Source organism: Myotis nattereri (assembly GCF_964212035.1).
Source record: "Myotis nattereri genome assembly, chromosome: X".
NCBI classification, from domain to species: Eukaryota; Metazoa; Chordata; class Mammalia; order Chiroptera; family Vespertilionidae; genus Myotis; species Myotis nattereri.
The window spans coordinates 144,979,393-144,994,335 of record NC_138078.1 but is presented as its reverse complement, the minus strand read 5'-3'; the positions used below and the strand labels follow the sequence as shown (position 1 = coordinate 144,994,335).

Below are 14,943 nucleotides of genomic sequence, written 5' to 3'. Positions count from 1 at the left end.
GAAACAGCAAGGATGGACCGGCTCCCGGCAGAAAGCCTTCCCAACACACTTGTTAGGCCCCTTTGAATTGCTGTACCCTTTCTATTCTGCTCACTATCCTTCTGAGTATCTGTTTCACATATGTCAACTGTGTCTCTCGCGAGGGCAGGGACCCTGTCCTCTCCCCACCTTGAGTATACAGTCAGGCACCAGTGAAATGCTAGGTTGATGGGAGGGAGAGTTGGAAAGTAGCTATAGAAGAAGACATTCCTGGAACAACCGCCGCCGCCGCCGCCACCACCACCACCACCACCAAAAAAGAATGCCAATCAAATCAATTGCCAAGATAAATCACTTTTATCTCTATAGGAAAGGGAGGACCTAAAAAAAATATAAATTACATTAGTAACACAACATAAGAAAAAAACAGGGGGGAGGGGAAAAAACAAGAGAAGTCTGTATGATGCTATTCTAACCTGTTTATAAAAAGGCCCTGCATCAGAAATTCACAATCCTACCCACTTCTAAAAATATATTTAAACATGTACAGAAGCGGTGGGCTTGTTTTTAAATTGTTTGCTTTTTTGTAAAAATATATTAAAGGTGAATAGAAATCCTCTCTCCCTGCCCCCTATCTGACCCCCAGCTCTGTACTGGGGGTAGGAGACCAGAGGTAACTCTCTCACCATGTTCTAACCCTTGGTTCCTACCACTCCTAACCCCTCCCCAACTCACTTCACTTAGAACCTGAAACATTAAAAAAAAAAAAGAAAGCACACTAGCCTCTTTGGAAAAGCAGAACTCTGAGGGTAAACTTGCTTTTCATTGGAAACACAAAACAACAAACAGGAAGCTCTGACAGTCCAACTAAACTAAATGGAAACCGTCATGTGGAGGTTGGGTTTCAGCTCCACAGAAACTTCTAACAAAGAAACAGAGGGGAAAGAGGCCTGGAACTAGGGGGATTTGCTAGCAATTAGCTGCCTTTGAAAGATCAAGGGGGGTTGTTAATGAGCAGAAGGGCTGGGGTCCTGGTCTTGGTTACAGCAGTCAGGGCCTAGTCAGGCAGTTGCCTACACAGGGACACAGGCTGCCCCCCTTCCCTCCCCTCACCACCCTCTGCTGCCTTGAAATCCCCAAGAAAAGCAAAGCTGGGCAGAAACAGAGAGGAGGGGAGTGGGGACCTCACGTGCAAAGGGGGAGGTAGCCAGGCTTTTTGCCTTTGGTGTGACTAGATGGAGGACTGCTTGGCCCCCTGGGGTCCCCAAGGTAGAAAAAGCAAATGGGGCTAAGGGACCCCTGATTCCAAGGAAGGGGAGTCTCGATGTGGGCTGTGGAGAAAGAATGAACTGGAGACACCAAGATGACAAGGAGGTCTCACATATTCCCTGTGGCCTGCATGATAGCTGTTAAGTTCCCCAGAAGCACTGGGCCAACTGGGGTGAGGTTGGAGAGGGGTGGAGGGTACAGATGCACTCCACTTGGGCAGTGCCAACATGGAGGGGGGGGGCATTCTCCATCCAGTCCAGGTTGCCAAAGAAGGCAGGACAGGTGGAGGTGGAGGGAGTTGGGGGACAGGGAGGGAGATGATGGGCACTGTCTGGACAATAGACATCCACAAAGAAAAGAAGGGGAGGGGGATCAGACAACCAGCTCCTGTATACATGAGTGCCTCCTCTCCCAGGCTCCGGCCCTGTGACCTCTGCACTCAGCTCGAGCGTCCACCTGGCACCTGGGAGTGCGGCGGCCCAGGAGTGAAGGTGTGAGTTCCATGGTCTTCTGATCCAGACGTCAGGTGGGGAAAGAAGCAGGGAGGTTCCCGATGGAGAAGCAGGGCTGAGCTGTCCTGCCACATCCTCCCTGGAAGGTCCACGCTGCGTGCTGGGATGCAGGTGAAGAAAGCGGGCCCTAGAGCCCCGGGTCATCTGCTTCGGTGGCAGGTGCTTTGAGGCTTTAGGAGATGGTTTTTCACCTGCTGGGACTCAGGCACAGCCGCATGGGATCAAAATCCAGGCAAATCCCTGGACCAGCCTGGGGACTTCATCTGTAGCCACTCCAAAGTAGCTTCCTCCAATGGGCTATAAAGTTGTGGTCAACATCATGGTCAAAGGCTCTCCCCACCTTGAGAAGTGACAGGAATCTCTCCTCTTCCCAAGGACACAAGAAGTCAGCCCATGACCTTTCTAGGCTCCCTCTGGAAATGGCCCATGGTGGGGCAGTGAAGAGGCTCCAATCCCCTCTCTTTATTTCCATGAACCATTTGGCAAGAAAGGGCAGAGGCCAGCCCCTTCTCCCAGGAACAAGTCTCGAGTGGGAAATGTCCCCTGGGCTCGGGGGAGGAAGGGGAAGGAAGGAAGGGCAGAGGGGGGCAGGCTTCTGGAGACGGGGCTGGAGTTGTGGGAAGTAATAAGCGCTGGGCCTCCCCCTTCAGGACCATGGCGATACTGAGGGCCCAGGCTCTCCTCACCCTGCCTTCTGGCTCTAGGTGGGGACAAGAGTCAAGGGTTGACAAGGCTGGTGAGAGGGAAATGGGTTAGAGCAGCAGAAAAGAGAGTTCTAGTCAGCTGGAAACCTCTGCCATTTACCTGCTACTCAGAGGTATGGAGGAGGAAGGCAGGATGCTCTAGAGGAAATGGGGGAGGGAGTTGGGGGGGGGGTCAGTGAAGAGGCCTGTGGGGAGTCCCTGCCTTTGGTCAGTTCCAAGAAAGCAGGACGATGTGCCTCAGCACCTTGTCGTGGGCAGACAGGATCCAGGAGTGCCCCGAGAGTTGACCATGGAGAAGGCAATGGGGGTGAAAGGGGGAGGGGCAGGATGCCAGGGAGCTCACAGAAGTAGTTTGCCATTTCTGTGGATTTTCAGGATACGGCCGAGTCTCTGCTTTGCTGTGGCCAGGCCCTTTTTGGGACGCTTTCCTGTGGGGCAACCAAGAGGTAAGCAAACACTATGGCAAGGGCTCTAGAAGCAACATCAGTACCAATTGTTCTCAGGCCACCCTCCTCCTGTACCTCTGTCCACAGTTTCCCCATCCTTCCACCTACTCCAGGCCCAATACCACATGCCTTTGCTCTTCCTCCTATGACCTTCTGCCACAGACTCTCTGGTTAGTCTGTCCGGTTCCTTTTCTCCACTGTTTTTTGGTCCCATTTTCCTTCCTATATTCTTTGGGGAGATGATTGTGTTTCCCAGTCCCCTTATCTTGCCCACCAGTATTAGCCAAGTACCTGGTTAGTGATTATAGCTCAGTGTCCCTAATGTTGCTACCCCCAGAGGCTTGTTTCATTCAAACCCCCCATCTTCATCACCCAATGCCTCACCCCCTTGAGCTATGTACTCTAGAGACTGGGCTTTGAGGAACAAAATGAGGAAAAGGAGGGCTCGAGTCCCTGACCTTTGCCTCCTCCCCTCTCCCCACATCAAATCACCTCCCACATCCCATGTGACCACCTCCATATTTAATCCATGTTTCCCACCCTCTCCATTCCCTCTGCCAGAGCCTCTGCCTCTCTTCTCTGCAGCTTAGAGAATGTGTGTGCCTCCTTCTTAGACTTCCCACCTTCAGCCCATCCTCCACTCTGGCCACCAGAAGCTCTTTGTAAACCTACATTTGAGCTTGTCTCTGCTTAACACCAGTCGAAGTCATTTCATGGCCTATGACATCAAGTCCAAGCACCCTAGGTCAGCTGCCAGTGTCCCTTCCTGCACTGTCATCTACCAGAGTGCATAGTGTTTGGAGCTGTGGCCCTAAAGTCCTCAATTCTGTAATTGTATGGCAGTTGTACCTTGTCCTGCTTGACTGCTCTGAGAGCCAACTGAAGGGCGCCGCTGGGTCAAGAAGACGCCAGGGGCCATGGGTGTGGTGCTGCGGTTCGCCTGGGCCATGCCAAAGGCATTGGGACGAGCAGTATACTCGTGGTCAGCAAGGCTTCCTGAGAGGGCCTCTTGTTTAGGCTCAGGAGGAGGTACAGGTGAAGAGGAGGTGAGAAGCTGGGGTGCAGTAGGCAAAGCTGGGGCTGGTGCTGCCACGGTGACATTGGACTCTTGAGGGCGAGGTTGTTCTACCTCCTTCAACAAAGGCTTCTTCTTGATACATTTCTTCTTTTGGGCCTTCTGCAACTCCTGAAACACAAGCCAAGTGGGAGGGGAGAAATCAGGCATGGAGAAAAAAGAGAATTTCCCAGAAAGGAAACTGGACAATGGTCAGTGTGGTTCTGCGCCCCGCCCCCAGCCCACATCTAGCCTGGATATATGTACACGCTGACAGGCCTTCCAGTACCTGAGGTCATCTCTCTGACACTATCTACCCTTAAGTCATCACTGCCACTAATCAGTACAGTGGCAACAGAAAGGCAAATGAGTTCCGAGACTTAGGGTTTTGGTACTAACATTGCCAATTATGAGGTGGATCAGGAAACTTATAAAAATAGCTAAATTTATGCCAGCAGCTGAGACACTTTATATACTTTATCCCATTTACTCCACAGAGCAGCCCTGAGGAAAAAAAATCCCTACTTACAGATGAGCAAACTGAGGTGCAGGGAGGAAGTATCTTGAGCCTAAAGCCTTAGAGCTAAAGAGATGTTGTGTATTTGAACACTCACCCTGCACACGTCTCAACACGGGACGTCTGAAAGTAAAAGAGTGGTGGCAGGTTTGAATAAGATAAACTTGGGTTCAAATCTAGATTTGTGCTTCCTAAGTTGGATGACCTTGTTCAAGTTACTAACCTTTCTGAATCTCAACTGCCTCATCTGTAAAATGGGCAAAATAATATGTTTTTCAGGGTTGTCAAAAAGATTAAATAATAACATTAAAAACATAGTACATAATAGGTACTCAGGAAGTGGTGAACTATTACTCTAGCTTCATCCCTAAAAATGGTGTCTCTTCCTCTTGCTGGTCTTTTTCTTTTAATAGAGGACTTGACAATCCTCTAGTTCACCAATGTTAAAACCTTGATCTGGGATGGAGGGATGAATAAGGAGTTGTGCCACTTCTCCCAATACCTTGGATTTCATCCATCTATGGCTCTATTGATTTACTATCCACTGGGTAGTGGGTACCTGTAGAGTGGGCATCTGGAGCCCTGAGAACCTGGAAAGGTGATGCTGAGAGCATGTGAATGACTTCACCTTCTGAAATGCTACACAGCCAGAAAGACCACCTCAGTGATTACATTTCTTTGCCTTCTCCTGGCAACACGGGCCTACGCCTACCTTTGGAGGATCTGACAGGCTGTGGCTACCATACGAATTTCTGAGAGATAAGAATAATAATATTAGTAATACATGCCAGGCACTAGTCTCGAATTTAACTCATTTACTACTAATAAAAAGTATTAGGAGAATTATAATCCCATTTTTAGTAGAAGAAACTATGGCACCAAGAGGTTGTCGTTTTCCCAAGGTTACGGGACCTCTCTTTTCTGAGCCACACTGCTATTCCACCCACATCAGGTACTGTACTTCTGCCCCTATTTTTCTCTACTGAATCCAGAAGTTATCTGTTCACACCTAGATCATACAGCCAATTTTTTTCTACCTCTAATGCCTATTTATTTCTCATATAATTAATCCAGATTCCCCCACAGAAGACTAGACTGTCATATGACAAGGCCACTTTCACTGTGACAATTCTTTTGCTCAAAAAGCCTAGCAGGTCCACATCCAAGTTCAAATTCCCTGACCTGACATTCATGGTCTTCCACAGTCTGACCACTTACACTTACCTAACCCATAATGATAACAATGAAAATCTAACATGTCTATAGTAATTATACTCTGTGGCAAGTGCCATTCTCAGAGTGTTTGCATATATTACCTCATCTAATCCTCAAAGTCTACAAGAAAGCTGATGCACAGGTAATTAAGTAATTTGCTCAGCGATAGAGGATTCAAACTTAGGCAGGCTGGCTCCAGATCCATTATATTTATTTTTCTTAATCCTCACCCGAGGATACTTTTTCTATTGATTTTTAGAAAGAGTGGAAAGGAGGGGGAGAGACAGAGAGAGAGAGAAACATCGATGTGAGAGAGACAGATTGATTGCTTGCCTCCTGCACGTGGCCCTGGGAGATCCAGCCTGCAACCGAGGTACGTGTCCTTTACCGGAATCGAACCCAAGACTCTTCAGTCCACGGGCCATAGCTTTATCCACTGAGCCAAAGCAGCTAGGGCTGGAATCCATTTTTTAACTTCAATTTATCTTACCCCATTCCTCAACATGAGTCCTCCAATCCAAAAAGATCTGCTCATTCATTCATTCATTCACTCAACACTGAGTAAACACATGTTTAACACAGTGGGGATCAAAGTTAAATTAGATATATCCCCACCCTTGAGGCCCTTATAGTTTAATAAGCCACAGAAAATTATAAGTACCCTGGGAGGATGCTATGAAAGCACAGAAGGATATTGAAATAAATTGGTGGTAGGTGGTATTAGGTAAAGCATCTCAGAAGACGGTGTGATTCCCAATGGGCAGAGGGAATAGCTTGTGCAAAGGCACAGAGGCATCTGATACACTGAGTGAACTATGAGTACCACAGTGCAACAGTGTGGCTGGTATAAAGGGCCTGCATGAGGGGCCAGCAGGAACTCAGGGAGAAGAGATGACCAGAGACCACCAGATCAAGAGGGCCTTGTATATGTATCAAGTTCTCTTCTGGAATGCCTCCCTGTGTCCTCCAAATGCTTAGTCTGCAAAGCCCCTCCCCAATTTCAAAACCTCTTCTTTAAGGCCATCCCTGATAACCAAAATAGAAATAAGCTCCTTAGACGGTACTAAGAGTAGTTTTCACACTTTTAATGAACTTATCTGTTTATTTAAAGCAGAATTCCTTTTCTTTTCAATTACATTTTACATGGCACTAGGATATACATTACAGAGAAAAGTTCTGATCAAAGAAAAGCCACCTGGCCTGCGTGGTCTCCTGGCTCCCAACAATAACCATCAAAACACTTGCAAGCAACTCCAGCGTGCCATCAACCATCATATTAAAAACATAATTCTATTAAATTTTATTTAAATAGGGTATAATTACTTAAATATATAAATACTTAACAATTTCATTTTATTTAAATAGCAATTTAAATAACAATTTCATTTTTATTTAAATAAAAATTAGAGGATATGAGTTTGCATCTTGTCTCCTCCATTTACTGGCTGTATTATCCTGGACTAGTCACTTAAAGACAGCCTCATTTTCTTCACCTGTAAAATGATGAAAATATAACCTATTGAAAAGGGGCACTGGGAAGATTACATGAGACACTGTACAAACGCAGCACCTAACATAAAACAGATGCTCAATAATAAATGTTCTAAGCTACAGGAAGTGGCACGAGGCACTAGGGGGATGTCAATAAGGAGATAAACATAAGACTCCCCTCTAACTACTCCGATGGTTGCTGAGCACATTATACATATTAAACAACTTTGTAAACTTTAAGATGCTTAAAGGTCAACTTGATTGTAGTGAAGTGATCCTTTAAAAAAAAATTAGTGGGTGATGTTTTCTTGGGAAGCAAGGGGACAAGATTAAGATCCAATTTTTGGGCCTGGCCGGTGTCTCAGTGATTGAGCACTCACCTATGAACTAGAAGTTCACGGTTCAATTCCCGGTCAGAGCACATGCCCAGGCTGGGGGCTTGATCCCCAGTGTGGGGTGTGCAGGAAGCAGCCAATCAATGATCCTCTCATCATTGATGTTTCTCTCTCTCCCTCTCCCTTCCTCTCTGAAATCAATTAAAAAATGTATTTTTAAATGTTTTTTTAAATATTCTTGATATAGAGGACAAGAAACCACCCCCCCCCCCCCCCCGAAGAAAAAGCAAATTCCAGTACTGGTAAATGGCTAAGAACTTGAGTATACTCAATTGAGTCACCTTCTTGGAATTTCATGTGAAGGCAAATGTTCTTACTCAAGGACAGACCTGGTCCTTCCCATCTGAGAGGTTTTTACACACCCAGAAAAGCAAGGGCTTTTCTCTGGTCCCCTATTTTCTTTCATGTCAACTGTGTAACCTGTGCAATGAGCTTCTCATTGAGCTGGGATGGGAAGGATACAGGAGGGACTAGAATACAGTCATGGGTAAAGATCAAAGAATTCCCACTCCCCAGTGAGACAACAGTGGGAGCCTATCAGCTTGAAGGTCTGAGCTTTGAGGCTCTAAGTGAAACTAGGATCATAGCAGGGCCATTGCTTGAGTGTCAGCACCTACCTGCTGGGCCAGCTTTGCAGCTGCTGCAGCCAAACCTGTCTCAATGGAAGCTACCCGGGTCCCCTCCCGCACAGGACGATCCTGTTTTGGCAGAGTTGGGGTCACACGGGCTGCAGAGGAAAGAGGATGAAGACATTTATCTGCATGCTAACTATATCCCCTACCTCTGAGCTCCCCACAGATGATCACACTGGTCTTTGTACTTTTGGCTTTAACAAAGCCAGATTTTGCTTCCCATCATGTAAGAAAATAACTCACAGATGCCTAAAGTACACAGAGCACATACTTATTAAAGGATAAAAGTTAATCTCCTTAAATTGGCAGTTAAGGTTGTCCATCTTCTGCTCCAGGCCTACCTACCACACCAACCTTATTTCTGCACCCATATTCTCAGATTCTCCAGACAAAATGGCTTCCTCATTACACCTTCAGAATATGTACAGCTCATCTTCTCTCCCTGTGCCTTCTTCCTTATCATCCACACTGCCTGGAGTACCCTCTTCCCTTTTGTCCACATCTTCAAAACCTTCAAAGGTAAGCCAAAACCAACCTTCTATGCAAGCCTCTAAGACCTTTCTGGCTCCTTTCCCCTGAACTTATAATATGTACACATCCCTTAATATATTAATTTCACCATCATGTCTTGTTCCCTAATGTTGATGTGTGTTATTCTGTCCACTTAGCCAAGATATGAGCTACTGAAGATCAGCTTCTTGTACAACCCTTTTATAATGAACCATCTTGAATCAAAAAATAGTTACTCATCTCACATTTTACATAGGAATTATATTTCAGTATAACCAAATAGCATCAGATGACGAGGAAAGCTCTTTACAGAAGAATGCCAGCTGATAAATGCAGAATGAATGACAGAATTAGGAAATCACAGGTTTGCAAGCCCTAATGAAACAACTGATTCTAGGGCACTGGATATTCACACAGCACCAGAATATTACCTCACATGTTATTTGCTAGTCTCAAGAAGGAAAAAAACCCACAACTTTACAAGGGTGAGGTCAGGAAATTAACCCCTTGACTCGGTATTAATCTTATTGTCACTAACAGGGAGACAGACAACTTCATGCATCTCCTGATGCAATGCAATAGGAAATTTACAGTATCATCTGAGAAGTAGGGAACATGCAGGAGGCAGTCGATCAATGATTCTCTCACATTGATGTTTCTCTCTCTCTCTCCTTCTCCCTTCCTCTCTGAAATCAATGAAACTATTTAAAATATAGAAACAGCCTGAGCCAGCTTGGCTCAGTGGATAGAGTGTTGGCCTGCAGACTGGAAAGGTCCCGGGTTCAATTCTGGTCAAGAGCACATGCCCAGGTTGTGGGCTTGATCCCAGTGTGAGGCGTGTAGGAGGCAGCCGATCAATGATTCTCTCTTATCATTGATGTCACTATCTCTCTTTCCTTCTCCCTTCCTCTCTGAAATCAATAAAAATATATTTTAAAATTATAATAAAATATAGAAACAGACCCATAGATACAGATAACAAACTGACAGTTGCCAGAGGGGAAGGAGGTTGGGTGAAAAGGGTGAAGGGATGAAGAACTACAGATCATTAGTCATGAAACAGTTGCAGGGATGTAAAATACAGCACAGGGAATATAGACAATAATACTGTAATAACTCTGTATGGTGCTAGGTGAGTACTTGAAGTATGGGGGGGAACAATTTGTAAAGTTTATGATTGTCTAACCCCCTATGCTGTACACGTGAACCTAATACTAAATGATACTGATTGTAAACTATAATTGAAAAATAAAATTTAAACAAACACACATAAAAAGAAAAAGTGCTAAATCTTAATGAGGGCAGTGAGCTTTGTGGCATTTTAACTTGTCCTAGACCCATCCAAGTCTGCTCAGCTCAGAAGTAGCCTCGAAAGATAAAAGCTTACATTCCCAGTAATACTGGGAACATAAAGGAGCTGGAGCTTTCTTTGAAAGCCTAGTGCTCTAAAGCTTCTCCCCAGGGGGTATTTATCACCGGTATTTAAAGGAAAGTGCTTAATGTCACAGCCCTTAAGAGGATGGATAATAGTTGTGGCAAACAAGACTAACCCAAAGGCTTAAAAAGAAAAGCTGAGCAATGAGCTATCCACTGGGGATTTAAAAAGTTCCCACACATTTTTGGGAATCTAGAAGGCCATACGCATTCATAGCGTATGATCAGGAAAGACTTGAGAAAGCCCTAAGCACTCACTGTGGCTGACGCTGAGGCTCTAAAAAGCAGGAAGTGAAGCCTTAGGAAAGTTGTAAACTGCCTGCCTGGATGTTGAAGACACATAGTGCCCCTTTATCTAGCACTGGGAGACTTACTGACTCCAGGCATTTAAGGAAATCAATGCCCAATCATTAAATGACCACTAAGCTAAATGAGTAGAGACTTCAGTAGTATATACTGAATAAAAAGAATATATACTTTAATGACTTTTCTGAACCAATGCTGTAAACAAACAAATTACAAGAAGCAACAAAACAAATCCTGGAAAGTAGAATGGGGCATATCTTATTTCCAGAGTTGCCACATTATTGAAAAGTTCAGATTTCAACAAAAAAATTACAAGATATGCAAATAACTAAGAAAGTGTAGGCATACACAGGAAAACAAGTAACAAATAAACACTGTACCTGATTTCCTAAAGAAAGTTGGATTTACTAGACAAGGACTTTATACCAGCTATTCGAAGCATCTTCAAAGACATAACGTAGACCATGTATAAAGAATTAAAAGTATGACCTGGCCAGTTTGGCTCAGTGGATAGAGCATCAGCCTGTGAACTCGGGGGTCCTGGGTTCGATTCTGGTCAAGGACACATGCCTGGGTTGTGGGCTCGATCCCCAGTGTGGGGTGTGCAGGAGGCAGCTGATCGATGATTCTCTCTCATCACTGATGTTTCTCTCTCTCCCTCTCCCTTCCTCTCTGAAATCAATAAAATATATATTTTTTTAAATTAAGTATGAGAATTATGTTCCAGCAAACAGAGAATACCAATAGACAGAAATGTAAAGAATGAATCAAATAGACATTTTGAAGTTTTAAAGTAAAATAACTGAAATGAAAATTTCACTTAAGGGTTTCAACATCAGATTTGAGCTGGTAGAAGAAAGAATTAGTAGCTTGAGATTTTTCCATTCTGATCCACAGCAAGTAAAATAAATGAGGATTATGAGCAGAGACAAAGGGATCTATGGGATGCAATCAATTTAAAAACACATGCATATGAGATTCCTAAAAGAGAATGAAAGGGGAAGAAAGACTATTTGTAGAATTAATCACTGAAACTTTTCCAAATTTGATGAAAAACATTAATCTATATACCCAAGAAGTTCAACAAACTATAAGTTGCAATAAACTCTAAGAGACTATATACACCATAACCAAACCAAAGACAAAGGGAAGATCTTGAAATCAGCAAGACAGAAGTGATGTATATCATACAAAGGATTCTTAGTAAAATTTACAACTTATTTATCAACAGAAACCTGAAGGATAAAAAGTAGTGGGGTTTCATAGTCAAAGTATTTAAAGAAAAACACTGTCAACCAAGAATTCTAAAGCCAGCAAAACAATTTCATTGCCCTATAAGAAATGCTAGAAGAAACTCCAGATTAAAATGAAAGGACAGTATACAGTAAAACAAATTCACATGAAAAATGAGCACTAGTAAGGCAACAACTATATAGGTCAATATTTTTAAAAACTAAAAACATTTTTTTTGTATCTCATTTTTTTTCTATTTAATTAAAAAGACAGCTGTGTGTAAAGATGTAATTTGTGACAGTAATAGCATAAAGAAGAAAGGGAATGGGATTATAGAGAAGCAAAGTTCTTGTACACTATTGAAATTAAGTTGATATTAATCTGAACTAAAATGATATAATTAAGATATTAATGTTAAAACCCAGGACAATTACTAAAAAAATAACTCAAATATATATATTTAAAAAGGAATTAAAATGGGACACTAGAAAGTAGAAAAACTCAAAAGAAGGCATTAATGGAAAAAGTAATGAACAAAAAGAAATAAGACACAGAGAAAATAGAAAAAAAGAACAATGTAAACCCTACTTTGCCAGTTATTAAATTTAGTATAAATGGATTAAGTTCTCCAATTAAAAGGCAGAGATTGGCAAAATAGATAAAAACTCATAATCCTGCTCTATGTGTTTACAAGACACACACTCTAGACACAAACAGATAAAAACAAAAGGATGAAAAAAGACGTACCATAAAGACATTATCCAAATGAGAATCTGAATGGCTATACTAATATCAGACAAAATAGATTTTAAGACAAAAATTGTTGTTAGAGACCTAGGAGGAACATTTTATAATGAAAAAAGGGTCAATTTATCAATAAGATATAAGTTATAAACATATGTGCACCTAACAAAAGAGTCCCAAAATACATGAAGCAAAAACTGACTGAATTGAAGGGAGAAACATAATTAAACAACAGTTGGAGACTTCAATTCCCACCACTTTCAATAATGGATAGGACAATTAGAAGAACAGCAAGAAAATATACACTTATGATATCTCAAAACTTCACTAAAATGCCTTAAAAAAAGGATGTGCAAATAGAGCAAAATGTTCATCATTAAATATGGGTGATAAATCTTTGGGTGCCCATCATACTAACCTTTCTAATCTTCTGTATATTTAAAATTTTTCACAATAAAACATTTTAAACATAAAAAAGGAAAAATATTTACTGATTATTCTAGTTCTCGTAACCACAGTAACTTGATTATTGCAGCACTGTAGCATATTTAAATCTTATAAGGCTAATTCCTTTTCATTTACTTTTTAATTTCAAAATGCTTTAAACTAATACCTGTTTACTCTTTTAAATTAATTTCAGAATGAGTTCACCACTAAATTCCATTAGAATTTTGATCTGAGATAGTGTTAGACATATACATTTAATTAATGACCTTTTATTTATTTATTTTTTAATTTTTTTAAAATACACTTTATCGATTTTTTAGAGAGAGGAAGGGAGAGGCATAGAGAGTCAGAAACATGGATGAGAGAGAAACATCAATGAGTCGCTTCCTGCACACCCCCTGCTGGGGATGTGCCCGCAACCAAGGTACATGCCCTTGACCACAACGAACCCGGGACCCTTCAGTCCACAGGCCGACGCTCTATCCACTGAGCCAAACCGGTTAGGGCTAATTAATGACCTTTTAAAATACTCAGTCTTTGTAACCAGGCAAACGGTACACCTTTATTTATTCATAACTTCTTATATGTTCCTTAGTAAAGTTCATGTAGGTTCCACATAGAATCTTAAAATTATTCTTCAGTATTTTATACAATTGTTATTACCAATAGAATATTTTTTCTCAGTGCATTATGGTTTTATTAATGATATATAACAATTCTTTTTTTTTTTGGATATCTGGTTTACATTCAGTAATTACCCAATGTATTGAATTCTTATATTAGTTTTAACGGTTTTTCAGTTGATTCTCTTGCATTTCCTAATTATACAATCATATTATTTCTTTCACTTGTCAAATACTTATTAAACATCTCACATGTGCCAGGCACTGTACAAGAAATAAAGGACTAAAATAAATACTAGTAAGGTTCCTATCACCAGGGAGCCTCATATCATGATAATTTGACCTCTTAATTTCCAATAGTTAGGATTATTTCTGCTTCATTCCTAATTGTGCTGTCTAGAACTTCTAGAACAATGCTAATAACAGTGATGATGGGCATAAGGGGAATACCCTTGGTAGAATGCCTCGGTCTTTTGGGATTAAGAATCCACTTTGGCCCTGGCTGGTTTGGCTCACTGGATAGAGCATCGGCCTAGGGACTGAAGAGTCCCAGGTTCGATTCTGGTCAAGGGCATGTACCTTGGTTGCAGGCACATACCCAGTAGGGGGTGTACAGGAGGCAGCTGATCGATGTTTCTCTCTCATCGATGTTTCTAACTCTCTATCCCTCTCCCTTTCTCTCTGTAAAAAATCAATAAAATATATTTTTTTTAAAAAGAATCCACTTTGAAAATATGATAAAAATTAGATTTCTATTTACAGAAATATACATGCATATATGTACACATTTAAATTACAACTACAGAGCCGAAACCGGTTTGGCTCAGTGGATAGAGCGTCGGCCTGCGGACTGGAGGGTCCCGGGTTCGATTCCGGTCAAGGGCATGTACCTGGGTTGCGGGCACGTCCCCGGTGGGAGGTGTGCAGGAGGCGGCTGATCGATGTTTCCCTCTCATCGATGTTTCTAACTCTCTATCTCTCTCCCTTCCTCTCTGTAAAAAATCAATAAAATATATTTTAAAAAAATAAATAAATAAATAAATAAATAAATAAATTACAACTACAGAGGTGTTCATTATCTGCTGTCTGAATAGGGAAACAATGGATAAGATCAACTTTTTATATAGAAATATTCAGGTTTTTTTATGTAGAATGAGGGGAAAGTACCACAAACAAAATTACATATGTATACAAAAAATAACTATTTCCTTACTACATAAAAAGGGCAATTTGAAAAGCCTGGAGACATACATGGATAAATGGGCAAAGGTCAGAAATAAAATTTACAAAAGAAAAAATTCTTATGCTACTATGAACATCAAGGAAATAAAAATTAGTAAGATACTGTTGTTTGCGCCCTGACTGGTTTGGCTCAGTGGATAGAGGGTCGGCCTGCAGACTGAAGGGTCCTGGGTTCGATTCTAGTCAAGGG

General features: G+C 42.0%; 1 protein-coding gene across 1 annotated transcript in view; it reads right to left on the bottom strand.

The window, feature by feature from the left end:
* Nucleotides 1–317: 317 nt before the first annotated feature.
* Nucleotides 318–14,943, bottom strand: part of PHF8 (PHD finger protein 8) — a 75,674-nt gene continuing 61,048 nt past the window's right edge. Inside the window, exons 20-22 of the mRNA XM_081115439.1 lie at nt 8,200–8,309; nt 3,760–4,096; nt 318–2,892 (exon numbers count right to left, since the gene is read on the bottom strand). Coding sequence (XP_080971565.1) covers nt 2,804–2,892; nt 3,760–4,096; nt 8,200–8,309 — 536 coding nt within the window. The 3' untranslated portion in view covers nt 318–2,803. The remainder of the gene's footprint in view (nt 2,893–3,759; nt 4,097–8,199; nt 8,310–14,943) is intronic.